Here is a 27,010-nt window from a genome sequence, read left to right as displayed (position 1 = left end):
TGTTATCAGACATACACCTCATTGACAAGTTTTTATCCTGCGCATGCCCACAACTTTCAAAAGTTGCCCTAGATTTCTCAGGGTTTCCATCATCAGGTCCTGACCTGATGATTATGGGACCACCTGTGAGGTATACCCTATCAAACAAAAACATGATTTTAAAAAATGGTCAATAAATAGTCTTGTGAACGATGTTTTCATAACAGCGCCTGAACAATTTTTAAATCATTTTTTTCGTATGAAGGTGTATAAAAAAGAAGTTAGAGATTATGCCATTTTTTTTTTTACATTTTTATCTTTTTTTTGAGGTACATTACATTGTTATAGGACGTGGGGCAATTTTGTATGGATTGTGATCCGTCTTCTTTATAGTAGTACCACGGGTAGTTTTTTCTTGCCCGTGGTACTACCAGACCGCTTGGTAGTACTACGGGAAGAAAAATTTACCCGTGGTACTACTGGTAGTGCTAGTGGTAGTACCACGGGCAACAAACGGGCAAAACCGACAACAGGCAGAACGTGGCCGAGCACGAACGAAATGCTCGCAGCGCGCTCGTTAGAAGTTTGTAATTTGGTCCAGACTAGACGAATTGTGTTAGGCTCGTGCTCGACTCTTCTAGCGTAGACGCAGCTTTATAATGTCACCTGTCGCCTATTTGTTGTAGGTAACGTTCGTATAAGAGCTAGTTTCATCAAACTTTCATGATCCAAACTTTATCTGTGATCGAATGTGTTGAATGATGATCAGTCTACTAAAGCCTATCTGAGTAACAATGGGTTGCTGTTGTGCCGGGTGGATTGGGGATCTTGAAATAATAAAATGATTTATAAGCAACATCAAATTTATTTTTAAATTAGCGCGGAATATTCATAGCAAAAATTAAAATTAGTCTATTATAGTTCAAAAAAACCGTTTTACATAAATAGGTGAGAAGTGTGATAATGTCCACAAATGACAATAATCTATATTTAATTACTATTTAATCATCTTGAGATTAATCACAAGAACATGTAAAACCAAGACTCACTAAACATAAAAATAATAATTTAAATTCAATGCCACGAGCAACGGCCGGACATCATAATTTTATTTAGTTGGTCTTGGTTGAACGGAACTCCAATCCTTTACTCGAGTAGTCTTTTCTAACTTGAACAGTGCGATGTTTGACAAGGGCAGGTTGAACTCACACCATTCAATTTAAAAGAAACTTGGTGCGTGCAGGATCCTCGTCATTGCCCGGCATTCAAAGGCAAAGCACCGACGACGACACTGTACAGTTAGAAATTGTTACAACCTCTATACTTTGCATTAAAATAATGCCCATTTTCACAGGCAAGGGATCCTAACTTCGCGATCACTAATTCCAGTGAAAAATTCACTCTAACACGTAGTTCTCAGCTTCCCTGCAAAGTTATCCATCTTGTATTCAAAAGAAAACCTAGACTCACTGGTTCAAATTCAAATAAAATCACTCTGCAATCCTGCCTCACATGATTCATCCACAAATTCCAACCCTTGCGTTATGAATAAAGTTAAATTCCAAGTTCAAGTTGACCGCAATGTTGGAGCTTGTTACAAAGCAAAGGTCGGGCAGTTCGTCAACAAGACATTACTAGCTGAGAATATTTTTTCCGTTTAATGCTCAGCATGTTAGATAGCTTCTTAACACACGACACTTAACTAAATTTATGTAAATAAGTATATATCTGGTTTAAGTAAATGAAAAAATATGACTGGCTATGCCATGATTATAATATACATTAAAAGCTAAGACTTCAACTTTTGTCTGATAAGTATACATTTTATTAATATGAATGCAAAATCATGCCTAAATAATGCTGAATATTAAACTGGAAATATCCACACGTTTTTTTTTCTTATTTTCTATATATTTTATATTTTTTTTGTATTTTTTATTATTTTTTTAAGTAATTTCCACGCTGGGAAAATTACACTAATTCTATGCAAAGTATAGCTTGTATTTGTTATGTAACCACTCCATACTTTGTTTCATTTAAATTTACGGGCTATGCCATTTACCCTCGCACGTTGGCAGTAATAGTACAAGTGAGAAATCACTTGCCGATGTTAGATTAAGATAGAGAAAGAAACAAACATATTTGAATCAATGCACTAATAAGATATAAAAGTGCAAATTGAAAATAATTAAGAAAAGAATCACAAGTAAAATACTGCAAACATGCCAGTTATAAAGCATAGCCCGAAGTGCTGCTGGCACACAGGCATAATGCCATATTCAAATGGGAAGTGGTGATAAAGATAAGTTTAGGCTCAAAACCTAGCGACATCAATTACCAGCTCCAATGCCGAACGTTCGCCACCAAAAGTTATTTTAAAATAACTCATTAAAATTTATATATCCGTGTTGTGGAGCACGCGGCGAGTGGTGCTGATGTCGCAAGATGGTGAGACATTCACTTTTTAGTCATGATTTTGAGGTACTCCAGAGCATTCTGAGCTGCCGACGACTGCGCATCCTTGCTGGTAAGTCCTGATCCATAGCAAACCGCCACTGGCAAGGTAGACAGCTGTACAAGGCATTGGCAACGACCAGTCATCGATTTTTCTTCAATATCCACATAAGTTACTTCAAATGACTGCTCAGATGCAATCTCTTGCAAGAACTGCACAAAATTGAAATCTTTGTTGTTCAATGGCGTCACCTGTAGCAGAAAAAGTATACTTTAGTGTGATTGACTAGTTTTAATTGATCACAAATCATTCTTCAGCCAGAATTCTAACTACAAAACACTGCATATTACAGTTAAATTTCGTGCAATACCCATTCCACAATACATATAAATACCCATTCCATTCCTTTATAATTAATTTAATTTCATGTTTAACAAGTCATGCATAATAATCCAAAATGATATCGTACCTGCAACTTGGCCAGGTTAGGGCCGACAGACTGTTTGAGATGTTTGTGAAACTGCGACACCTTGTGGCTGTGACTTGTAGTCAGAGTAGAGATTTTACTATCTTTCAAGTCGGCATAGCGGGCCGCAACTCCGCCCTAGAACACAACACGAAATATTAAATGAGATGAAAACTTTAACGCGAGTGACCCTTTGTCCATTCTTGCCTGCAGTAGCCGACCGAAAGATAGTAAAACACCTGGCCAAGTGCAAACCTCTCAGGGAATGATACAAAAGAGCCACTCAGTTGGCTGTTACACTAGTTACTGCTAGTCATCTGTTAATAAATTTTCAGGTCAATAAAAATTTGGAAGAAACAAAGAAATATAGGGAATTTTGGGGTTTATCTCTTAATTAGCAAGGTTTAACGATTAATCATAATTCAGCTTTAATATTTCACTCTTCCAAGAGAGCACATTAGTTACACAAAAAATAACATTGCATTTCAGTGCTGTTAGCATTTAAGTTGGGTATTCAAATATCAGGTAAGTTTTGGAAAAAAGATTTGTTATTGAATATGCTATTAGAACCATTACCTCTTCCTCAGGTTGGAATGATTCTGGGGGGTTGTCCTGCAGAGCCTGCCACATCTTGTAAGCAGCTTGGCGCTTAGCAAGTTTCTTAGACTTGCCAGTTCCTACTTCACGGCGCTTGAGCAGAGTGCACACAATCGTAAACTGGCGCTCATGAGGCAGGCCTAGGAAACAAAAACAATATAATTAATTTTAGGAATCTCTGTTCTATAATTGTATAATAAAGAAGATTTTTTTTTGTGTGTACTAAGGCTCCAAAACTGCAAAACTGATTTGAAAAATTCTTTCACATTCCACAACTTACACTCTTCCTGAGTAACACAGGCTATATTTAATCCCAGAACAGGCAGCATTTTCATTAGGGCTGCAGGAGAAACCATGGGAAAATGGCTAGTAATTAATCAACTAAATGTAACTTACGTCTGTTTACATTATCATCATTCTCAGCATGGTACGAAGGCGGAGGCCAGAATCGAGACATGCATAGTTCCTGCAGCCAGCCAACGGGGTTGCCCATCAATTTATCTTCAAATGAGGAGACCACAGTTCCACTATAAACAAATACAAAGAAAGTTTAGAAATAATTAAAGGATGTATTTAATTGTATAACTACTGAATGAATATGACATTATACTTACGTCTCAGGCACATTGCCATTAGTAGATTGATCAGCAGGAGCAGCGCCAGTCAATTTATCAAGCAAAGCCTTAGCTGCAGAATGCTTAGCTTCCTTTTTCGAGCGTCCAGTACCCATAGCTGTAATTACATCTGTTATTACATTGTCGTAAATGTAAATACAGTATTGTTCACACTTGGCAGTACTCACCAACTAGATCAGCAACCGTCACACGATAACGGAAGGTTGGTTCGTGAATCATGCCCTCTATCTGCACTAGTTCATATTTAGGCACAGTTCCTCGACGAGCCAGTAGTTCTTGCAGGACTGATACAGGAGTTTTTAACGGAAGAGACTCCATTTCCTGGAAAAACATTTTAATGTTAGTCATAAAATATCCTTTGAATAGTCATTACTTATACAACTGCCTTACTTATTCTCACTAATTACAAGAATAGCACACAGTATTCATTTAATTATATCCTGTGAATACATGAAGGTAGATTTTCATAAAGTATACAAAAAAAATGCAAAGTTCTTACTCTCTTGGCTGCTTCGTCAAGTGGCAAGCGTTCCAAGTTGTTGGGAGGTTTAGGCCTGTTCTGGTACCGACGGCGAGGGCCGTGCGGAGCATGCTCTCCGTCGGGCCCCGCGCCGTGCACTGCCATGCCATGCACCACGCCTGGGATGCCACCCGGCACCACTCCCGGGTGAGGGTGGACTACATTACCGTCCATCTAATTAAACAAAAACAAATAAAAATCTCTTACAAAATAGCCAATGCAATACGATGATTGCAGCCCAATTACCTTCCTAATTACGAAAAATAACTAATTTCATTGCAGCATGACGTGGCCTTAATAAATACTACTGGAAGTGAAGACTTAAATAGTTTTCTTAATAACATACCTGAGTCCTAAGAACATACATCGTAAATTTTCACTAGATCGTATTGATATCACCACTCCCACACGGTAAAAGTAAAGGTAGTTTTAATAAAATCACTTATTGCACTTCCTCGAAATGTAAAGAAAATAAGGACGTCTTGCATTCACTGACTCTAAATGCACTGGGTGGGTCGATTAAAATTTTACGAGCATGCGAACTTTAGGTGTGAACTAGTTCTGTGACATGGCGGCCGCCAGCCATTACAGTCACTCAAAATGGCTACACCGCATGCCGGCATCCGGCGCCTGTTCATAACAAACTCGATTCAAATGATTCAAAATTTGGCACTCGGAAAATAGATTCATTATGATTTATTTTATAATTCCAGCTGGTTTTAACATAAAATTTGTAATTCGTACAAGATAACAATGTGAACTTACCATTTTTAAAATTTTCTTTTTTGAAGGAACTTCTTACTAATTGCACTGAAAAGATTACAATTCACGATTATTAAAATGTTTGTTTTATGATTTTACTGTACGTAATGAATAATTACTAACCACGAAAAAGAAAGCTGCACGTAACTGCTTCAATGAGAATTCAGAATATTGAAATTTGTTAGATTTGCCGGTTGTCAGATTGGAAAATTAATACTCCCTCGACTTTTATTATATTATGTCTGCAGTTATAATGCGAAAATTCATAAAATATTAGTAATATAAGGACGTTCGTGAAATTCAATAGAATGAACGACCAAAAAACTTAACTGTAAAGTAAATAAAACCAGCCAGTTTTCCATCCGAAATTTAGGTTGCACGGTTCATTTAATAAATTGAACAGCTGATTGTATCGATTTAGAATTAAATTATTTATTGAATAATAATCCTTAAATATTGTAATAAAGCTTATCTTTAAGTAATTTTGAATGATTTATATTACACAATTAAACATTTCAAAGCAACAAGTGGCAGATATGAATAATTGCCAAAATGTGCGTAGGTATTGTCTGGTAGATAAGGATATTTTTTGAAAAGGAAGATGACAAATTATGAAAAACATATCTTTGCTTTATGTCTATGTTATTCTGTACCTTGTAGGTATATTATGTTATGTACAATGTCTTTGTACTGGTACCGGTCGCTTGGGTTATGTATCAAGTGGTTAGGGAAGATATAAGCGCCCCGCGTTTTGAGGAAGATTCCGAAGTCTGGTAACTCTGAGTAATACAACGCACAGAGACCAACGTAAAAAAACATATTTTGACATCCTGCAACACCGTAATTCGAAAATAAAAGCGATACTAGCGCCATTGCTATATATAGCTCTTACATTTCAATGCCATTTAAATTGTTCGGATCCCCTAAAAGGGTGAAATAATGATTCGACCACATGTATTTATGACTAGTTTAGAACATTGCGAAATGTGGTTTTGACACTATATCCTCGACATACAGCGACATACATTTTACATACAACATACATTTTACAAGCTTCGATTGGAGAGAAAAATGTGCAATGTATAATGTGGGTCCATTGTGTGGGTCTTTATTTTATACGACGAAATGATCAACCTTTGCAGATTATGAAATAAAATACGGACCGAAAAAAAAACAAATGATATTTTTTTTCTTTTGAAAGTAGTGCCTACGCACCGTTTTCAAATTTTGGAAAAAAAACCAGATTCACTCCGCCCGCGGTTTCACACGCGTCCGGAAATAACTACCGTCTTCCCGCACATTAATAAAAATAGCCCATATCACTCGTCACTACGTAAAAAGTATAAAATCGCTTCCCAATGTCTGTGTGTACCTCATCATCAGATTGATGTTAAAGAAAAAAAAATTAACCCAAAGACATATTTAACCTGAATACTTTTTCTTTTGGGTTCTTGGCATAGACATAATATTAGTAAACAGGACTGCGCATTTTTAACCAAAAAACGAGCCGAGTGAAACAGTTAGTACGGAGGCCGTCTGTCCCTTTCTAATAGGGTGACTATGAGATTAAGTTATGTGAGACCAATCCGAGTTTGCTAAGATTATTAAACACAGATTGGTATTGAAGTTGGTAACTTACGCAGTTTGTGACCTTAAACTACTAATATAGGCTTTTAATAATTAGCAGGAATTAGCAGTAATAAAAACGGGAAGATTCGAAGTGCAGACTGATTTTTTTTGTATTTTTGCTTCACATATAGACTGCTGAGCCATTTATATCGCCTTTCTACATTTTTTTGGGAACCTATAACAATAGTACAACAGTTTTAAAATCCATCACCCATATTTTGACTCATAACAAGAATTCATGGGCACCCTAGTTGTTTGATTTACGAAAATGTTATTATTAGCTTACCGATGGAACGATATATTGCAACCACCATAGGATTCACTTTCACAAGTATAAAAGCAACACTTTTTCACCATTTTAATAGTTTGAATTGATTTAATACAAAAAAATATAAACAAAATTTTAAATGCTGATTACGCGCCAAGAATGTTCAGGGTTACCGCTAGAAAATAAAAAAAAGCAAAATAAAAATTTATGTTGTTTATGTTCTAAGAATAAATACGATTGTTATTAATTTGTTGACTTACAATAATTGTTAAAATAAGATAAAAATATAAGTGATTCAATTGTTTTTTTGGGCAAAAAAAACTTGATCACAACATTTTTTTATGCTGGCAAGGTGTTAGAAAGAGACAAACTATCCCGCTCGGCTCGGATTTGCCTCTGTGTATTATGCAACCAACTTAGTACCTTATTGCGTTGGAATAGAGTTCATTTTCGTAAATATATATTTTGAGAGTGCGCAATCTTGTTTATAGTATATTACATCTATGGTTCTTGGGCACATATAGCTTACCTATCACATAGGTATCAGAAATGTAGGTAGGTAAATAACGCAAACAGCTGTAACGACAAGAATTAGGTAATATTTTATATCTTTTTGTGGAAATACAATTCAAAATGAATTGGCCATTTTAATTACAGTAAAACAGTAGTCTCGAGGTTAAAAAACGATCAACTTCAAAGTCTGCGCTCTTCCGAGGATATGCAGGTACATAGGTATAAAAAGAAATCGGTTTCTTGATAAATTGTTCACTTTCTATCAAACTGCACCAAAATAGTTAAATACATCGCTGACGACGCAATTATCTGAAATACAGAATAAACAAAATGTTATGTTGCTTTCCGAAGGAATTTCTTAGTCTTGATTTAGTAGTTGTTGTTAGGTGTTACAGCCTTTTTTATCGTCCCACTGCTGGGCACAGGCCTCCTCTCACATGGAGAAGGAACGCTTGCTCAATGCGGGTTGGTGATTTCGGACTATAGGTAGTCCAGGTTTCCTCAAGATGTTTTCCTTCACCTTTTTATCAGCCATTGGTGTCCAAGTACCTAATACTTAGAAAGTACATACAAACTTAGAAATTTGCATTGGTACTTATTTAGTTTACTTATTGGTTTATTTGATTCAGTCGTCTTCGCCATAAATTAAATTGGTAGTTGCTGAAATAAGCTTGATTTCTTATGAAGAATGAGAAGAGGCTACTCGTAGGAAAGCAATGATTCATTTCTCTTTATTGCCTATTGTAAGATAGATGCTTACTTAGACAGTGTAAGTTATATGCCTCACTTAAGATTATAAAATCATCCTTTACGTATGTATGTATATATGGATTTATTTTTGGTACTTTTAAAGCTTGTATTTAATAAATATACTTTTTTTTTTAACGACGTCAAAAATCATCAAATGACCCCTCCCGCTGTGGGTTAGCAGCGGTGAGGGAGTGTCAGATTCTTACTGACTAAAAACCGTCGTGTTCCGTCATAGGCCTTTTATGTGCCAGGGCCGCGGTATCTCTTTCGAACAGCCCGCAGCCCCGGCTAATAAATATACCTTAGATAACAAAGCCGCATCCAGTGTTACTAGTCCAAATGCTGTGATTTCGTCATTTTGATGCAAAATTAGCGATGAAAAGTGTTGTACCTGGAAATTCCCACAAGCTAGATATCTTTATCGTACAATTAGATTTGAACAAGTGATAGATAATATTCGGTATTTTTCTTATCGCTAATATAGTAGTATTTTTATTAGAATTGTTTTTACCTCTAACAGCAAACGTATGTCGTGTTTTTCCGTAGGAATATTATGCAATGCTTGTCCTATTTTCAGCACCTGCAAGGTTTATTGGAGTTATTATTTTATTGTGCTTTTTAAATGTTATTGGATTGAAGATAATTAAATTTACCTCTTGCTTTAATAAACTCCCAGTTCTTCCCATAACCTGAACTTTAAGTATCTGATAAATTATCCAAATGGAGCAGTTTATAATAGGGTGTAAGGTGAAGTCTCGCTCGACGACGACACCATGGTAAATTATATGAGACTCACTCACTATAGTGTGGAAACATTGCAATGTTGTGATCAACAAAGGCGCCTGAAACGCCACGTTTATATCCTTCTTTATTTCGAAAGCTTTTTGGTACAAAGATTCCAAGTTTTGCAATGTAATCACTTTGGATTCCGTCTTTAAAAAATAATCCATTATAATTATTTTATCTTTTGCTAAGTTGGTAATGTGTACACGTATGTTCTTTAGTAGTACCAGTAGCATCAATATGAGCATGTGATAAAATGCCAGAATGGTAAATTGTATCATTTGCGGCAATGTGAATGTGATGAATACCAAAATCATCTTCCAGAATGAGTCGTCTCGGGTAAAGTTCACAAGTATCTGTAGTAAAAATACTGCAATAAGAAAAGATATTGTAAAATTCATTTGATTACGAAACTGCTTCAGTGCTCTCTCCACATTTGTTGGATCTGTGTTGTTTGCTATTTTGTTAATTATTTTCACGAACATAAGGCGGTTCTTGAATGCACAGATGTAAGCAGACAGACAAAAGATAATAAAAATAACGAGTTCTACAATATAGTTCATTTGTGTTAGCAGTTCTCTGGTCATTACTGTATCGCCGATGCAGTCGTACACATATTGCACGTGCAGCACTAAGAAAGACAACAGAAGCAATATGTGGGATACAGCACACAGGGAATTTATGTAAATCGAATTCTTGATGATTGTTACACCTCGTTTGTTATTAAATCTAATACTGTATGGAAATAGGCCGAATAATGAAAGCACGATGTAGAGGGGTTTAAATATTTGGTCAATATTCGGTATCTCAGTCGGTTTTTTATAAAAATATTTCTTTACTTTAGAAAACATTTCTAAAAATGGTATCTAAAACAAGGTTGCGCTTTAAACTGCCCCGTGTACGAATGAATCAGCACATTGCCAACGAGTTACTGTAAAACACAATTAGTTCGAAGTGAGGCGATAGTATCATTGCACATTATTTATTCAGAGAAGTTCATGTATGAATGCACAACATAGTATTAAATGTCTATTAACGATACAAAGCTTTTCGCTGATTGTGTGTTCCCAAATCTGTTATGTAGCGCGAGCAGTGTCATTGTTACACAAGTATATAATAAGGTGTTGTGGCTAATAATTACTAAATACACGTGGACTTAGTATGTCATTATTTTCAATATAGTGTGTGGTACTACAGATAACTACAAAGTCCACGAATAAGGTACAAAGTATTGAATTAGAACTTATAGGACAAGGTTTTTTTAACTTATGTACAATGTTGATTGTAGGTAACTTATAAAGTTACATGCGACAAATTTGTAATACGTCCCGTACCTATATGCATGATAATCAACACACAATTTTATTCTTTGTATAATCATTCTTTGTATAAATAATTAGTAATAATAATTCTCCTTTAGGTATGTTCGTCGGGGGAGGCCTACGTACAGCAGTGGACGACAATTGGCTGATATGATGATGAAGATCTTAGCCTAAGCAAAGTCTGTTTCAGTTTCCATGCCATAACCAAGGAATGATTTCAAAAGATTCTTTTTGAAGCTCACCAAAGACGATAAACTGTCAACATCACAGACAGTAAGAAAAAGAAAAGTTCAGTACTTCAAAAAATTTACAAAATTTGACATGTAAAATTGTAATTAAAATTTAAAGTGTATATTAAAATAATCAAAAAAATAATGCAAATTTGGAAATCGTTTTTGGACGGGTGCCGTGGTGGGAGGCGGCTGTTTTGGGCGAGAGGCTATAATGCTCTTTGCTGCGATAGAGGCGATGGACAAAATGTCAAGAGGGGATACAGTACTTGTCCCACTGGGATGAAAGTCACCATCTGTGGAGCCGCGGGATGTACCGGTACGTATAAAATTGCAGAATTTGGACACATTGTACCTACGGTGAAAATGTCTAGAATATACTTCTGTACATGTTAAGTCGATAACAAAAGGTTCATCCATAGATTCATGAGCATTTTGGAAAAGCTGAAGTGGGTCAGTGGATCGTCTTAGGAGCAGATTCTGAAGTTATAAACATAAAGCCACGTTATATACCTACCTAAGTAATCAATAATTTTATAAACAATGTGGATGATGTAGCATATAATTATACGCAGAATTGTGGATTTTAGAAAAAAGACATTATTTTTATTTTGGCAGGTCAACCCTTAGCGTTGCTGCTGAAACAATGTCCGTTGTTGGATGAGATAGCTTTGTACGACATGTGCGCCACCTGCGGCTACGGCATGGAACTAAGCCACGTGGACACCAAGTGCAAAGTCTCCTCCTTCTCCGGGAAACATATGCTATGCGATGCACTACAAGTAAACTTATAATTTAACAAACTAACATTTCCCGAAGTATCTTTTTCGTAGAGGTTTTGTAGCTACGCGCGTAGCCGGCGTAGCAGCGTAGGCTAGGTTACTCGCGTTGACTCGGCGTAGTTTTATTATAAAGTAAAATATTGCCCATACCGTGCCTAATAAACTAAGGATATGTAACTCGGGAATAATGTAGCATCCCGACAGAACAAGATTTATTTAAATCGGTTTCACAAAAAAAATATTTCCTCTTATTTAATATTGTAATATAGTTCGGCCATTCAGAGAATGCGTTCCTGACACGTCGCGATTGAACTGACGACGTAACTTTGCAATGGCGTTGCAGTTACGATAAAAATATTTTTGCTGGTTGTTTACCGTTTTAACAATTGAGGAGCATTAAAACAACATTATTATATCAATAATCAATGAATGTAGTTACGTCGTCAGTTCAATCGCGACGTGTCAGGAACGCATTCTCTGAATGGCCGAACTATAGTAGATTTTATTTTTCAATTACTGGAGTCAATCTGGACTGTTAATCCTGGAATTTGATATTACTTGTATAGAGCGAAAACCTTTGTGCGTGTAGTCTCCATTTCAAATCCCAAATGTATTATCAACAACATCGCCAGTAACAGTCCATAAATCACCTTTAACTTCAAACTATTTTCTCCAACGTGTGCTAGCTAACATGATATTTCCAGGGCGCAAGGGTAGTGGTGCTCGTGGCTCGCAACACAGTGGACACGTTCGAGCACAGCGCGCCGGTCGTCACTGAAATTGCGCTGCAGATTTGTAACACTTGCCCTGCGGTAAGTATCTATGTTTTATACATTTTCTTCAAAATAATTATGTGCTTCCCTGTTTCTCTTTTTTGTTTAATTGAACTGTTTTAAAAACTTGTAACTTTAAATGTAAATGCGAAGTACCGAAGTACTACTATAAACGGTTTTGAGGGGTTTTCGTTTGCGTTTTTGATTTCATAATTTATGTCTTTAATTATTTTATTATTTGTAGGTACCTAATCTTTATTTAAATTCTTATGTCTCTTCCGATGTCGAGTGTCGTTCTTACGTTTACGAACAATGATTTTTTTGCATGAAACTGTATGTATAAAATTCATTTGGAAAGCGATAATAGTATCAACTTTTTATGAATAATCGGCTTCACTATTAAGTATGTGGCTATTCAAACCCGCTTTCGTTTTTATAACGTGCAGACCATTTTACACAATCTCTTCTTTAACAGGCATTCACAATAATAGCAACTGAACCAGTAGAAAGCATGGTACCTCTAGTAGGCGAGATCCAACGCCTTCGCGGATCATACAACCCCCGCGCGATCCTCGGCTGCGTGGAACTGAACTGCGTGAGAGCTAACACGGTGCTCGCAGACTTCCTGAAAGTGCCTCCCGAGGCGGTCCGGGTCCCTGTCATAGGGGGTGCCACGCCGAGCACTATGGTACCCGTGCTGTCGGCTGCAGTACATCCCTGTGTTATGACTCAGGATCAGGTACGCTGAACAATTTTAGGATTTAATTAGCTATGTACCTCTATATATAGAATTACGATTTAGTAAAGTTACATCAATACGAAGGGGGAGTTAAAAATATCAAAAGGTGCAGTGATTAACTTTTATTAAATTGTAATAGGCAGCTGTGTTGCTGAGAACTTTGGTCTTCACTGCTTAGTCTTTCCAGCCATAACACTAGGAAATGGCAATAAGGGCGTTTTTGGGCATGCAGTCCATTTGTAATTGTGACGTGAAAAAGTACTTACGTAATTTTCAATAACCTTGACTTTGAACTGAGAGATTTGTACTTTGACATACAATTATTTATATGTACTACCGTACTAATGAAAGTCTACCAACTCACATTCTATATTTCCAGATCGAATGCGTAACATCATGCATCATGAGCGGTAACGAAGCGGTATGCGCGGCTAAGGGTTGTGCGACCGCCACCGCCTGCCTCGCCGGCGCGTACGCAATAGCACGGAACACCATCAACGTGGTCAAAGCGCTGCAAGGAAAGAAGATCACTCAGTGTGCTTATGTAGATAGCTTGGGGACTTGTGCACCGGATTGCCAGTTCTTTGCTAGTGAAGTGAGTTTGTTTTAGACATAACATTAGGCATCTACACGGTGGAAGTAGCATGTTGAGGCACATGAGTAGGTTACATGCATGTTAAAAACCTGCGGGTCTAGCGACTCGCGCAAAATACTCCCGCGTGCTTGTCAATTGTCACTTGCGCATGTTAACTTGCTACAGTTACTTGCACCGTGTAAGCGCACCCCTAGTGAACTGTAAGATAGTAGGTTAGGTATCTAATTCGTCTTCGACATCTTAGTACGGGTCTCGCCAAACTCGATGGAGTGGCATGTTGCCTCGCTTATACATAAAAATGAGTTTTGCACAACGATATTACTAGCTGAAAAAGTGTGTTATTTAATCACATTGTGATAGCATGACAGTTATATTTCAAAGTCCAGTCTCAGTTCAATATTTTTCGTATATTTTCAGGTGATTCTTGGCCCTTCAGGCGTGGAAAGAAACTTAGGCATACCGGAGTTGTCCAAGTTTGAGAACTGTCTTCTGAGTAATTGTCTGCCTTACATAAGGAACGAGATCGCTCGTGCTATCTGGCTGGTAAGATATTATTATTTAGAACATTGACATATGAAATATAACCACACATTAAAAATACTATCAGTATCGTTTAGATTTCCTCGGAGATTTTCGGTGATTCAAAATTTTTTTAAACCATCATGTATTGTCATCAAAACTCAGAGCGTGTGCAAAATTTCATCTTGATCGAAGATCGGGAAGTGGGTCAAATTAAGATTCCAAGATTTTCTTACATACATAGTTACAAGTGAAGCTAATATTATGCATGCATGTCTCCGAATAGCACAAATTCCATATTTGTACAATTGCATCTTCTCATGTCCAAGTTGCTTTACTTTTTAATCTGTGTTAGTCTGCGACCACCCTAGCCTACACTCCTAAAGTACATAATCTGTTTCCAGGTGTACACGATGTGCCAGCAGTGTTGCTGCACGTCGTGCTGCGCGCACCCGAGCACGTGCTACACGCAGCCCGTGGTGCCGTGCGTGCCGCCAACCACCTGGACCTGCGACTGTCCTGACGCCTGCAGGGACGAGTATCTAGCTTCGGTACGTTTTGATGATTCAATATTAGATAAATCCAGGTCCTAACCTTTCGATTTTTGAGTCGAGTATAAACAGGTCGAAAAGGGTATGCCTAAAAATCCAAAAAATATAAAAAGCACATGGCTTGAGGATGGGGACCCTTAGGATTAGAAGTCGTTTTGATAGGAGATAAATTAATATGCAATCACTATTTGAGAGGCTAAGGTAGTTACAGTTTCAGCAATAAGGGAAGATACTGTGCCGTAAGTGGAGCTTCTCTTTGTAGTACATATGTGTATAACTAGGTGGAGTCCTATGGAAATCCTTCGCTAATTCTGCTTTCATGTAACCTCGCCCATCGTTGCCGTAGTGAAAAAAGGGCAAAGGAGAATGGAGCTTAATCAAACATGTAAACAAATCCTTGATGACATAGAACTCCATATTAAACAAGCTTAATTCTACCTCCACAGATCTGTCGAGATATGACCTGCAAGTGTGGTGGCACTGACCTATGCTGGAAGCCTCGTGAGGCCGACTACGATGCGGCCAGAGCTGCCAACATTACTCACCAGTTGCCAGTTCGGGCCCCCGCCTGTGGCCAGTGCAAGATGCCTCGGAGCGTCCGAATGGCCCAGGAGACCAGACAAAAGGCACGAGACCCCTGCAAGTCCAAATGATAGGTCTTTTCTATACCAATGTTTAGGCGACAACTTTTCTGTGTTATGTCACGTTGTACAGCAAAAATACCTCCTGTTTAGAAGATTCAAAACAATCTTTAACGTTATCTCCTAGCAGAATTATCAGTTGCAATATAAAAGGAATGGGTTATTAAACGATTAGATGGCAGAAAAGAGCTTATCTGACCGAATGTCCGTTTCTCAATAGTTCAAGAACTGGTAAATTTTAGTGAAGTTTGCAAATATGATGTTTAGGTAGTTGGAGTGAGTTGTTGAACTGCAATATTATAAGGAACCGTTGTTGGTGAGCTTAGGTAGAATAAAATTGTCTTGTATTTACGGTCTTACGGTGCTGAAAATAAAGTTCTTAGTAAAATCAGTGTTTGTTGAGGTTTATGCAATTTCATATTTTTTATAATGACGATTTATATTATAAATAAAAAATATGCAAAATAGAAAGAAAAGTTATTTTATTCGAAACCAATTAAAAAAAAATACAAAAAAAAAAAACATTCAAAAATATAAAAATTCGAAAACTACATGTGCAAAACATGTTTTATTTTCCCGCGAAAATTATTTATCTTCCCCTTCACATTTTCTAAGAAGTTTGCGTAATTTTCTTCCTCAATCTAAAAAAAACAATGACCCTTATGAATATCAGAACAGAGTCTAATTTAAAATGCAGCTTATTGATATAAGTTACTTTTAATTCGACTTTTTTCTCTTGCCTCGGCAAGTGCAGGCCGAGTGGCGCGATTTTCGCGTGATTGTCGGTTGACGATTTTGTACTGCCTTCTAAGCATTTCTGAAAATATACAAAAAATGCAAAACTACTTTTTTGTATCAGTATCATAAAGGCGAGACGTACAATTGGACGTTCACATGAGGTCCTACCCATCTTGCAAATGGTAGGTACTAAACAAAGACTATGAAACATACTTCAACTTTATAATCATGGACTAGTAATTAATTTGATTAGTTTTTAGCAAAATGTCAATAAATAATATACATCACACATACCCTTGAGATAGTTAAGGAAATCCCCGACTTTAGCGGATTTATAATTTCACTGTCAGTTTTTACAGATTTCTGAAAAACGGAATACATTTTAAATCACCAATTCCACCATTTAAACACAATAAAAAGAAATATATAAAAATATTGTTCCCCCGGCGCCGGCGCGACGTCGGGAACATGGTTCAATGAATCGCCATCATGATTTTTTACATAATCAACAGCGGCGCACTCTAGTGGAATTTCACCCTAGCATAAGAGATCATCAATGCTCTAAGTAAATTTACTTTACCTTGGGTAAACATATCATTATACCAGAGGGTTCTCCGAACGGTAAAGTTTTTCTGTAGCAAGGCCCCACGGAGGCTTTCCTTTCTAACATCCAAGATGTGCTCCGAGCATTCAAATTCTATAACATTTAACAACTTATTATCCTATATCTATATAATACTAAATGGGTGCTAATTAAACAGGCTTCTTTTTAATGTCATTATTCACCCCCAAAAATGTATGTTGCCTTCTAAATTACTAAGTCAGCCACAATTAATAAAGCGTCGAGCATCTTAATAATACTATTTTAGCCACTTGTTATCTTCCACTCTAAATACAACTCAGCATGATGGTTATTTTTTTGCATCTACATTTGTAGCATGCATTCTAACAGTAAACTTCTTAAATACTATTAAATGACATCATAAAATATATTATTTAGCTTCTAATTTTTTAACTCGTACTGAGTTTTTTGTTTAAATATAACACACCCCATATAATTGACCCAGCATAGAAGTAAGCATGCAACATGCAGCAAGCATGCTTCTGTCACGGCTCCGGCGCTCCGGCGGTCCCATGCGAGCTTATCGTCGCAGATGGTTTTCACGCTCATCACCGCGGCGAGCGCTGAAACTACCTGCGCCTCAGCTCGCAGGCCGCCTCGCCCCTCCGCGCCTACGCAGTTTTGAATTGCACTCTAGGGGTAGTAGGGCAGACAAGACTACGTGGAGTCGGTTTTGCAGCGATTCGTTTTCGTCACTAACTTCAATTTTTAATACTTTCTAATAATCTAATTTAATGTTTTCTAATTGAAGGTTATAAATGGCAATATGCTAAATTAAATGAATCCAAATTAAATTCTACCATCAAAAAAACGAGCCAAGAAAAACGTTGATCTCGTTTTTCTTGGCTCTTTTTTGGAAAAATGAGGCCGAGCTAGTAAATTAGATGACAATGTATAAATAAGAAGGACAAGTTACAATAATTGATGATCTTTTATTGAAGCTTTTAGTAGTTGGCGTTGTAAAAAGAAGAATTAGTTTATTAGAGGCTATGTCATCTTCCCGTTGCTTAGTTATAAAATTAGAAGTTTAATCATGTGTCCAATAAATAATTTTGTGACTAGATTTATAATTTCCCATACTAAATTAAACTTAATTAAATAAAAAATAGATAAATATAAATTGGTCAAACCTGTAGATGCACTTTGTCTATATATGTGTCAGCGTTCCACGAAATTTCTTTTTTCTTCAACTCCCGTGAACTAGTTATCTGTAACATAACACAAATAAGTGAATCTTTTAAAAAAATCATCTTTGTCTTTAGATCTATACTAATGTTATGGCAGTTTGCTTCTTTGCTTGAACGCGCTATTTTCAGGAATCTCTGAGCCGATTTGAAATAATATTTCAGTGTTTGATAGCCATATATTGAGCTATAATAATCCTACTTTTTATCCGGGTCTGCGCTGTACAGTTATCAACAAGATGCCTTGGTGATATTGGCCATATTATAAGTTTCCTCAGCAATAAAGTAAGTAGGTGAAGATAACATAGATAGAAGGCTCTTTTCCACATTTGTTGGTCGCAGCCAATTGGTTGAAATAGCCGTGCAATCAGACAGCTAGCTGTTCCCTAAACCTAGTTTATATTTGATACCATGTGTATTTCTGAGTATAATACTAGTTTATAGCAGTCATGTTGCTTTAAAAAAAGCCTAGCTTTCAAAACCGAAATAGCAAAACAGTTCATAAAATCTTATTTAAAAGCTAGACCTTGAGAGAGTAGAGTGATTTTGACGTACTTATTTTCTTCGTGACTATACGTCGATATTTTATACATTTTTGTAGCTATAGATAACAACTTACAGTCTCATGTAAGGCACCAGATCCCGCCTTTCTCTGCAGTGGCACAGTGTCAGCATTATCTCCAAATATGGAAGCTTCCTTCCTATTTTCTGTTTCGTTATCCTAAAACAGGCCTTACAACGTGACTGGCACACACTTAACACTGTTATAGTTCGTGAATCGCAAGGAAAGTAGAAATTGAAAGTATTTTAGATTTTTATGGCAGAAAAATATGTATGTATAAGGGGCTAATCGTTTCGTCTCGGGGCAAGGACAGGATAGCTTTCGGATGAGCCTGAGCAGATAAATCGTTCAGTACCCCCGGAAGACACCCCTGGGGACCCCCAACTGCTGATGTACAACTTTTCTGCCCTTTGTTTTTTTTAAGGGTTAGAAACTAAATTTTGGTATGTCTATGCCATTTTATTAGTCCAGCTAAAAGAGTGAGAAGACTACTCACAATTTTGATAATTATTTCATTTGCTAATTTCCTTTGCAGAGGTACAGTCTCTTCAGTGTCTTGATACTCGGGTACATATCTCTGAATACGCTTTTCATTATCCTAAAACATCTTAGCTTTCAGAAACTCTACGTATTCAAACTAGGATGGAAGTTGAGTAAAACGTGCATTGGTCTTTGTAATTGAAACTTTAATTTGCATTATTCGCACAGAGGAAGTTTTATACATACTATGCATGGTTTATTTATCTTAAGTAGGTCTTAGAAATAAATGTGGATACTAAGCCTTTTGGGTTAAATCAACAAGAGGATTATTATCATAATAACAGCAACAGCATATCGAACAAAAAGAATAGAAAAAAAATCTTTTTTAACATCACACTATTAGAGACACAGACCTCTGGACACATTGAAATGTGTGAGGCAATAAGTGTTCTGGCCTTCATCATAAGTAAAGAAAGCATTTTATTAGTAATTTTATATACACAGCTAAGTACACACGAAATGTTTTAACTTTTTCCTTCTGTCCAGCTGGCCATCCCCGACCGCCGTCACCTGCTGAAACCTCAGTAGCTCGTCCGGAACACTACGATCTATATAGACTGTTCTCACATCTCCTTACTGGGACTAAACATTTATAGCTTAACCGCTAAACGACTATCTAAGATTTAGGTGCGACGGTCGAAAATGGCCAGCCGATGTGACAACGAGGTTCGCGAACACGCAGGTCGTGTGTGCTCGAATGCGAGTGTAAAGGCAGGATTAAATGCCGTAGTCGTAGTTGAAGCCAGTGCGGGACGAGGTACTGTTTTCCTCGGAGGGGGGCTCGTAGCGCACTCCGCAACAGAAGAGCTGGCGCACGGCGCGGGAGACGCGCGACGCGCGCGAGTCGCTGCGCGGCAGCCCGCCCGCCACCTCCTCGTCCGACTACAACCACAACAACACGTTACCGCGCGCAGCACGCACACGCATACCGAGCTCTCAGCGAAATCACGCCATTATGTACCGTACTAATGTATCAAAACACAAAACCTTTACACGATATAGAGCTTTGTATGCGTTATCAAGTGTAAAGTTCTGAATACACCGCATATAGTTGGTTAAAATGTTGCGTACGAATAGTTAAATTTAGAGAGGTTCAAGCACAGCGGCTATGTGGCGTGCGGGCTGCCGCGTGTCGACAATGCGATAGCTTAAAACTAGACTACAAGATACATCAACAAAATGTAATTATAAATAAAATGACACTGTAACATAGGGGAAATAGTAATATTCGTACCCATTCGGAAGCTTTTTGGGTCGGATCGGCTGTCCGCAACTCGGCAATTTCTTCTGTTATGCTGTCCTCGTCGTCCTTGACTGCCGCCGTATTTTTCTCTGATTCTGCGACAAGGGACGCGTCCGTGGTCTCTTGTGTTGGTGATGGCGGTATTGGCTGTGACGGCACTGTGACTATTTCAGCTCTCTGTAATACGTATACGACTCTTAATCCAAGAGGAATGATTCAATTGTGTCTGCAAACGAGCATTGGATAAGCTCCATAACTACTAAAAAATATTTCACTGGCTATCCCCTAGAGACATAGGCTAATTTATTTGGGCACGGGAAGAAATTTCCCTGGGACGCAAGTGACTGGCAGGTTACCGAAATAAGGACTATGATATGCGGCACTGAACACTGCTCGTGTTAAAATCGCGAGAAACAGCTAGAAGTTAATAAAAACCCGCTTAACCATGATTCACTACGGTGACAGTATCGCGTGAAATCATTTAATGGCCATCGTTAACGATGCATTCAAATTATCATACACAGAAACGAACCCGCTATCACACGACAGTAGCGTGATACGAAGGTATTTGTGACAAAACATAGCAGAGTGATGCATTGACCTCACCTGCACTTCCACATCCAAAGGCGTCATTGATATTGCTTCGGGTGACGAACCTCGCCTCTTCGTGGTCAACGATAATTTCTTGGCGACTATGTGCTTTTGTTTCTCGGAAGTCATCACTAAAAACATAAGTTCTAGTTATCACTTGATCATCAACTAATGTCACGTCTAATAAATTCGACTCACCGCTGTCGTCCTTTAGCTCTTTGATGTCAGTATTGTCAGCTGAATCTTTCAACTCTTCAGCAACTGCTGTGGACGTAATTACAGATATTATCTAAGAGTTAATGATTAACTTGTAAACATATCAAAAATCTGTCAAAATTTGCAATTCAGATCTAATAATAATCTAACATAATATTAAACTGAATCCAGCAACAGGTAAAAAATCTACTGTTCATGAATGAAGGGATAAATTAATCTTTTGGAAAGCACAGTGGTGAGAGAACAATGAATGAATGCATACATGGTACGGCGGGTGCACGCGAGCGTTTGTGATGCAGTTCTGTTTGGCCCTCTTCCTGCAAGTCAGTGGGGCGGTAGGGCTTGTGCCTACTCGCAGTCGATTGTTCGACCATCACCACGGGAGACCCGCCGCCGGCGCCTTGCGCATTTTTATTTTCTTGATCCGTCATCCTTTACGATAACGATAGTTCAAGCATCCATACGATATTTGTACCCTAAAACTTTACTAATTTGTCACCAGAAAATTGGCTAACAATTTTTGAAAAGCACAAATGGGTAAAACGTCACGCTTAGTAAATTTTGACAGCTAACTTTCTTGTTTTTTAGAGCTTTCCATTTTTGAAATGTGACATAATGAAGAAAAGTGTTTAAAGCAAAACTTTTCTCTTGTAACAATTCGTAGGGACAACGCTTAAATAATATCTATGAGCATAATGATTTAAAAATATATTGTCGATCTCTATATTACTGACTTAGTCCAAAAATATACGAGTAGGTACAGGTTCGTGATTCTACAACAACATCGTACCATAAGGAGTGTTTTACGTAAACCATCGGTAATGATCGTGTCTGGACCGATTGTTGGTCATGGTGAATGTTCTTTCTAAGAAGCTAGCTGTGTAGTTTCTTCATGTGACATGAGTGTCGTTTCTTAAAACCCTCAAAGCGAATCAAGACCGCACAGTAGTCACACTATGCGACTATAGACCAATGAGGCCGACTATCGGTAATGTTACCAGTTACCACAGTTAACTAAATACTATTTATCAGAGGAATAACGGCATAAACAACATTCATATTTGTATTTCAATGACATTATAATGGTATGAGGTTGTATAGATTTTTACATATTTACTAGAACCAATGATTAATGGAATGTTACGTATGATGAATGGTTCATTTAAAATAATTAGCGGTTGCATATCAAGCTACAGAAATTAGATATTGTATTTGACACAGTTATATATTTTCCAATAAACCTGCATACGAACTTTAAAGTTACATTACCATAAATACTGCGCGAGATGAAAGAAGAAAACTTTTCTAGTCAAAGCATCTGTCAGAATAATGTAAAATTTTCTTTTTATTGTAAAATTAAATTATTGTTTTATCCACATATCATTATAGTTCAGGCGGGTTGATTTTAGAACTATGCATGGGAAGAGGAAAATAAAATGTGATGGAAAATAAACAGTCTCCATCAAAGAAGAAGTTATTGTCCATCCAAGAAGAGAAATTGATACGTGAGGTTGATTACGATTCACTGGCAGGAGGCTCAGCCCGCCTGCATAAGAAACAGCTTCTTCTAGGTAACGCTTAGCTTGTAGAAAAGGTATATTCACTCTCGCGCCACTTCTAATAAACGTTACGTACGTCGATTCCCAGACTTAGAGATTCTTCAGAAGAGATCAACTTACCGTCCGTCTTCACAGAGAGTTCTCGTATCCATAAAACCGAGAGCGCCACCCATTAAAGCAATATACATTGCAGAGAAGAGCCGTTTTCATTCTAAAAAGGTATTTATCCATAAATATCTTTGAAATTATTTTTCCATAATTGCTTGAATCTATAATTCAGGGTTCGCATATTTTTCAGGGTTCGGATAAGTCGTGTTCACGTCTAGGTATTGGAGACCATTCATCTTTCACTACCCGTAAGTACAGTATCGTTATTTTCGTATTTTCGTGGTTTTATTTACTAATACATTGCTGGCTCTGTATTGGTTGCAGATTACAGTGAAGATGATTCAAATGTTTTAAACTCAATCGGTTGTGGTACGGAGCAGCCTTATAGGAAAAGTGATACAGAATCAGACAAAGCCTCTTCGGTTACTATTCAGGTAGAAAGCTCAGCCGTAATTTCAAAATGTTCACACACTAATAGCACGCTCCAGAAGGTAAATGTGTACAATGCGAAACAAAGATCGGCAGAAAAATGCTATGTCTATACACAACCACAGCTAAATATGAAACTTCCCAAAGTCGATGCCAAAACAGATAAAAAGACGTTAACTCCTAATAAAGTTGATATTGCCACATTAATCATCACGAATACATCTTCTGAAGAGTCTGCACCACCTTCTGTAACTACAATTAGTACTTTGACTAAAAGAATAGATCATTTGGAGCGTAAAATTTTGAGGCAAGAAATGGTTTTCCGTTCTATAGATCCTAATTTACCTCTGTCTTCATCAGATGAAGAGCCCAAAGGTAACATAATGAGGACTACATCGGGTACTGGGAGGCCGGGGTGTAGCTACATTCAGCAGTATAGCCACGTTCCGGAAACCTCGGCGTTCCAGCGCTACGCACAGCAAGCGGCGCCGCTTTCTCCGAGCAAAGCGACTACTTTAGAAAAAGAACACAATTCTGAGCAATATGGCCGTGACTTCACCGCATATGACGGCATCACCGCACGTGGTCGGCGACAATGTGCGTCCGTGCCGTGCAAACGAGATGATATACCTAAAATGGCAGCTGAAAGAGTCCATAAGATCCGGCACAAACTCAATCCAGTGCGTGATTATCGGCTGATGGATACAGTACATTATCTAGCACAAGGTGAATTCGCGCCTCGCGACGACGGTATAAAGTTAACACCCTCACGGGAAGCAGTACTTAGCGATATAATTTGGGAGGACGTCTGTCGCACGCACTGGCCTAACGCCAGGCTTGGACGGCGAGTGGCTCACTCCGAGAGATGTAGTACAAGATGTGAGCTGCAGAGATTAATAGACAGCCTGCTGAGAGAGCGCGTTGCTCACGTTGAGCGGCGGAGACGGCGTCATTACAGAATAGTTAAATTGAACCATCGACATGAAAGCTGCAGACCTGTGGGTAAGACCGGGGATATCATCGTGGCTAGTCATAAAAATAGACAAGGCGAGGAGGTTGCGATTAGCGATCACAACGCTGCAAGCGCGATGATGGGTGAAAGACGTTGGGATGGATCCGGTCTGCGCAGAACTCCAAGAAGTCATGATCGGTTGGGGACGGATCCACGACAAACACGTCATTCCTTGGAGCGCAGACATGGTTATGAAGACTGCTCCCCAGGGCCGAGTTATGCCGTGAACAGGTCTCCAGCGAGTAGAGAACCGACTTGTTGCTACCAGGCGTCGAGCCCGATGAAGACGGAAAGGCGCTGTGGAATGACGAAGAAGCGTCAGAATGGAAGTCGTGAGTTAACAAGCGGTAGCAGTTCTACATGCAAGCCAAGGAATCCTCGGCTGGTTGTCAAAAAAGTAGCATCTCACCGCAAGTACGCCAGAGATGAACCGAATCTCGAACATTACATTTTACTGCCAACGTTGGTTGTACGAACGCCATCTAATATGAAGCGACAGAAGAAGTTCAATGAATTGTACCATCGTATTCTAAACGTTCAGCTAAACAACGGTTGGTATTATACAAATTTATTTTAGTTTACAAAACTTCAAAAAGAACTAAGCCTTTTATTTATGGACTCATGGTAAAATTTTATGTTTTGGTAATAAAGGTGAATGTATTTTTCAGTTCAAAACAGTGGTGCACAAGATCCAACGCACCCGAGCACATCCCAGGGCCCGAACAAGAAGGACGTTGGACTGAACATCAATATCACGCTGTCCAATACTTAGGAGATAGATAGAACAAGTCACAAGAAGAAGCACCTTGATCACTGGCAGATTACCAAATAGTTAAAATTTTATATAAAGTCTTCATATGTAATTTCAATATTTTTAAATATAGAATATATCATGGTGACCTGTTTTTTTTTTAATATTTTTCAGAATCAGTTTCACTTGCGTCCTGGGGGAACTTCTACCCGGATAATGTGTCTATGCCTGTGTTCCTCGGGAAATAGCTTTTGAACAGTGAAAGATTTTTTCAAATTGGTTCAGTAATTCTGGAGTAGGGTATAAACAAACAAAAAATGTATCCTATTTATGTAATTAGCATAGAATGTTACTGTAAAAACCCGAACTATGGTAAATCCTAAGTTTTTCCAGTAAATCCCAAGATTTACCGACATGAGTTGGTATAGGTAAGTATTTATTATAAAAAAATGGGCAGTACCCGTGACCTCTTTCTATACGAGATATCGAGTTGCTTTAATAATTAGTTGTTTCTTGTAGAAAAAATGCACTGATATGAATGTAGACACTTGCAAGGTCAAGCCAGGGAATCGACCCACAGCAGTATAAATAATTGAAACTTTTTTTTATGATTATAAAGACCGACCTTCTACGACTTATGTAATGACTTTTGTAACCTATGAAGCAGTTTAGTTCGAGTACATGCCATGCCCATCGATACATGTGCATGTTAGCACATATTTTAATCGACGTCACCATAATAATATAAATATATGTTTCCTTATATTTGTCGGAGATAGTCAATAGTTTCGTATGGTGTCTTGTGGGGCAAGCTGCGGGAGGCAGGTATACCCGATTCGTTGATATCTATACTAGCGTTATGGTATAAGAATCAAAGAAATTTTGTAAAGTTGTCAACTGCATTGTCATACCCCTATAAACTAGAGTGTGGTGTTAGACAGGGTGGACTGACGTCCCCTAGGTTGTTTAATATTTATGTTAATAAAGTACTTGTTGAACTCAGCAGCACACATGTCGGATGTCATGTGGATGGAATAATTAATGTAAATAACTTAAGCTACGCTGATGACATGGTGCTGCTGAGTCCTTCAATATGTGGAATCAGAAGGTTACTATCGATATGTGAAGTATATGCTGAGAAGCATGGGCTGAAGTACAATCCAATTAAAAGTGAGCTGTTGGTGTTTAGAGGTAAAAATAAAAACCCTTCGTATGTTCCACCTGTAACACTCAGTGGGTCGCTCTTGAGGAGAGTAACCAAGTTTAAATACCTAGGACATATTGTTACTGAGGATTTAAAGGATGATTTGGATATGGAAAGGGAGCGAAGGGCGTTGGCTGTTAGGGGAAATATGGTGGCAAGGAGGTTTGCTGGTTGCCCAGTACCAGTCAAAATAACGCTTTTCAAAGCTTACTGCCAGACCTTCTACACCAGCAGCCTCTGGGCCAATCATACCCAAAAGGCTGACAATACCTTGAGCATCCAATATAATAATGCTTTTAGGGCGATGTTGAGACTGCCACCATACTGTAGTGCATCGGGCATGTTCGCGGATGCACAAACGGACGACTACTTCGCTATTATGCGTAAGAAAGTTGCGTCGCTGGTACACAGAGTCAGGGGAAGTACCAACAGCATCCTTAAAGTATTCGCGGATATACTGGATGGGCCTGCACTGGATAGGTTTATCAAGCTGCATGTTTTACATGCAACTTGAGAACCCTTCCAGTGAATCAGGCGGTGTATTTTTTTCTATTATGAAATCTATTATAAATGTATTATGATTGTAGATTGTAAATTGTAATTATCTAACATAGGTTAAGTTGTTTTTTGTTACTAACATTTTATGGGCCTTGGCTTCTGAATATAAAAGATTTTTTTTTAATAGTACGGTCACTGAACGAGACCCAAGCGCGCCCTCTGGTGGCGTTTCCGGTGAATCAAC

General features: G+C 38.0%; 6 protein-coding genes across 11 annotated transcripts; 3 read left to right on the top strand and 3 right to left on the bottom strand.

Moving 5' to 3' along the window:
- Window positions 1-824: 824 nt before the first annotated feature.
- Window positions 825-5,645, bottom strand: LOC124637359 (interferon-inducible double-stranded RNA-dependent protein kinase activator A homolog). 6 transcript variants are annotated; one of them, XM_047173745.1, is made up of 9 exons: window positions 5,538-5,645; window positions 5,418-5,462; window positions 4,632-4,826; window positions 4,300-4,453; window positions 4,112-4,241; window positions 3,894-4,024; window positions 3,477-3,637; window positions 2,904-3,038; window positions 825-2,685 (listed from the first exon to the last, which is right to left on the bottom strand). In XM_047173745.1, exons 2-9 carry the CDS (start codon window positions 5,418-5,420, stop codon window positions 2,437-2,439), a joined length of 1,158 nt encoding a protein of 385 aa, XP_047029701.1. In that variant the 5' UTR covers window positions 5,421-5,462; window positions 5,538-5,645; the 3' UTR covers window positions 825-2,436. The 6 variants fall into 6 exon arrangements, with proteins under 6 accessions (XP_047029701.1, XP_047029704.1, XP_047029703.1 ...); XM_047173748.1 differs by having other exon boundaries at window positions 4,112-4,229; window positions 5,538-5,644; XM_047173747.1 differs by having other exon boundaries at window positions 4,112-4,229; window positions 5,418-5,566.
- A 2,206-nt stretch (window positions 5,646-7,851) lies between these two features.
- Window positions 7,852-15,980, top strand: LOC124637782 (malate dehydrogenase, mitochondrial-like). The gene is made up of 9 exons (XM_047174434.1): window positions 7,852-7,906; window positions 10,778-11,228; window positions 11,528-11,691; window positions 12,396-12,503; window positions 12,940-13,203; window positions 13,583-13,798; window positions 14,216-14,341; window positions 14,722-14,868; window positions 15,315-15,980. Exons 2-9 carry the CDS (start codon window positions 11,054-11,056, stop codon window positions 15,519-15,521), a joined length of 1,407 nt encoding a protein of 468 aa, XP_047030390.1. The 5' UTR covers window positions 7,852-7,906; window positions 10,778-11,053; the 3' UTR covers window positions 15,522-15,980.
- Window positions 7,891-10,208, bottom strand: LOC124637783 (gustatory receptor 68a). Its single transcript, XM_047174435.1, has 4 exons — window positions 9,228-10,208; window positions 9,086-9,154; window positions 8,876-8,965; window positions 7,891-8,133 (listed from the first exon to the last, which is right to left on the bottom strand). The coding sequence occupies exons 1-4, from the start codon at window positions 10,206-10,208 to the stop codon at window positions 8,077-8,079; spliced, it is 1,197 nt and encodes a 398-aa protein (XP_047030391.1). The 3' UTR covers window positions 7,891-8,076.
- Window positions 15,981-16,057: 77 nt separating the features above from the next.
- LOC124637505 lies at window positions 16,058-21,636 on the bottom strand. Its single transcript, XM_047174015.1, has 10 exons — window positions 21,468-21,636; window positions 21,188-21,253; window positions 21,005-21,120; window positions 20,390-20,575; window positions 18,673-18,774; window positions 18,000-18,077; window positions 16,828-16,944; window positions 16,542-16,610; window positions 16,225-16,326; window positions 16,058-16,150 (listed from the first exon to the last, which is right to left on the bottom strand). Exons 1-10 carry the CDS (start codon window positions 21,634-21,636, stop codon window positions 16,058-16,060), a joined length of 1,098 nt encoding a protein of 365 aa, XP_047029971.1.
- Window positions 21,637-22,646: 1,010 nt separating this feature from the next.
- On the top strand, window positions 22,647-25,085 carry LOC124637786. Its single transcript, XM_047174439.1, has 5 exons — window positions 22,647-22,776; window positions 22,853-22,983; window positions 23,063-23,120; window positions 23,197-24,864; window positions 24,982-25,085. The coding sequence occupies exons 1-5, from the start codon at window positions 22,647-22,649 to the stop codon at window positions 25,083-25,085; spliced, it is 2,091 nt and encodes a 696-aa protein (XP_047030395.1).
- Window positions 25,086-26,134: 1,049 nt separating this feature from the next.
- Window positions 26,135-26,782, top strand: LOC124637504. The gene has a single exon (XM_047174014.1). The coding sequence runs from the start codon at window positions 26,135-26,137 to the stop codon at window positions 26,780-26,782; it is 648 nt and encodes a 215-aa protein (XP_047029970.1).
- The last annotated feature ends 228 nt before the right edge of the window (window positions 26,783-27,010 follow it).

The sequence above is a fragment of the Helicoverpa zea genome, chromosome 16 (assembly GCF_022581195.2).
Source record: "Helicoverpa zea isolate HzStark_Cry1AcR chromosome 16, ilHelZeax1.1, whole genome shotgun sequence".
NCBI classification, from domain to species: domain Eukaryota; kingdom Metazoa; phylum Arthropoda; class Insecta; order Lepidoptera; family Noctuidae; genus Helicoverpa; species Helicoverpa zea.
This window is presented reverse-complemented; position numbering and strand designations above follow the sequence as displayed.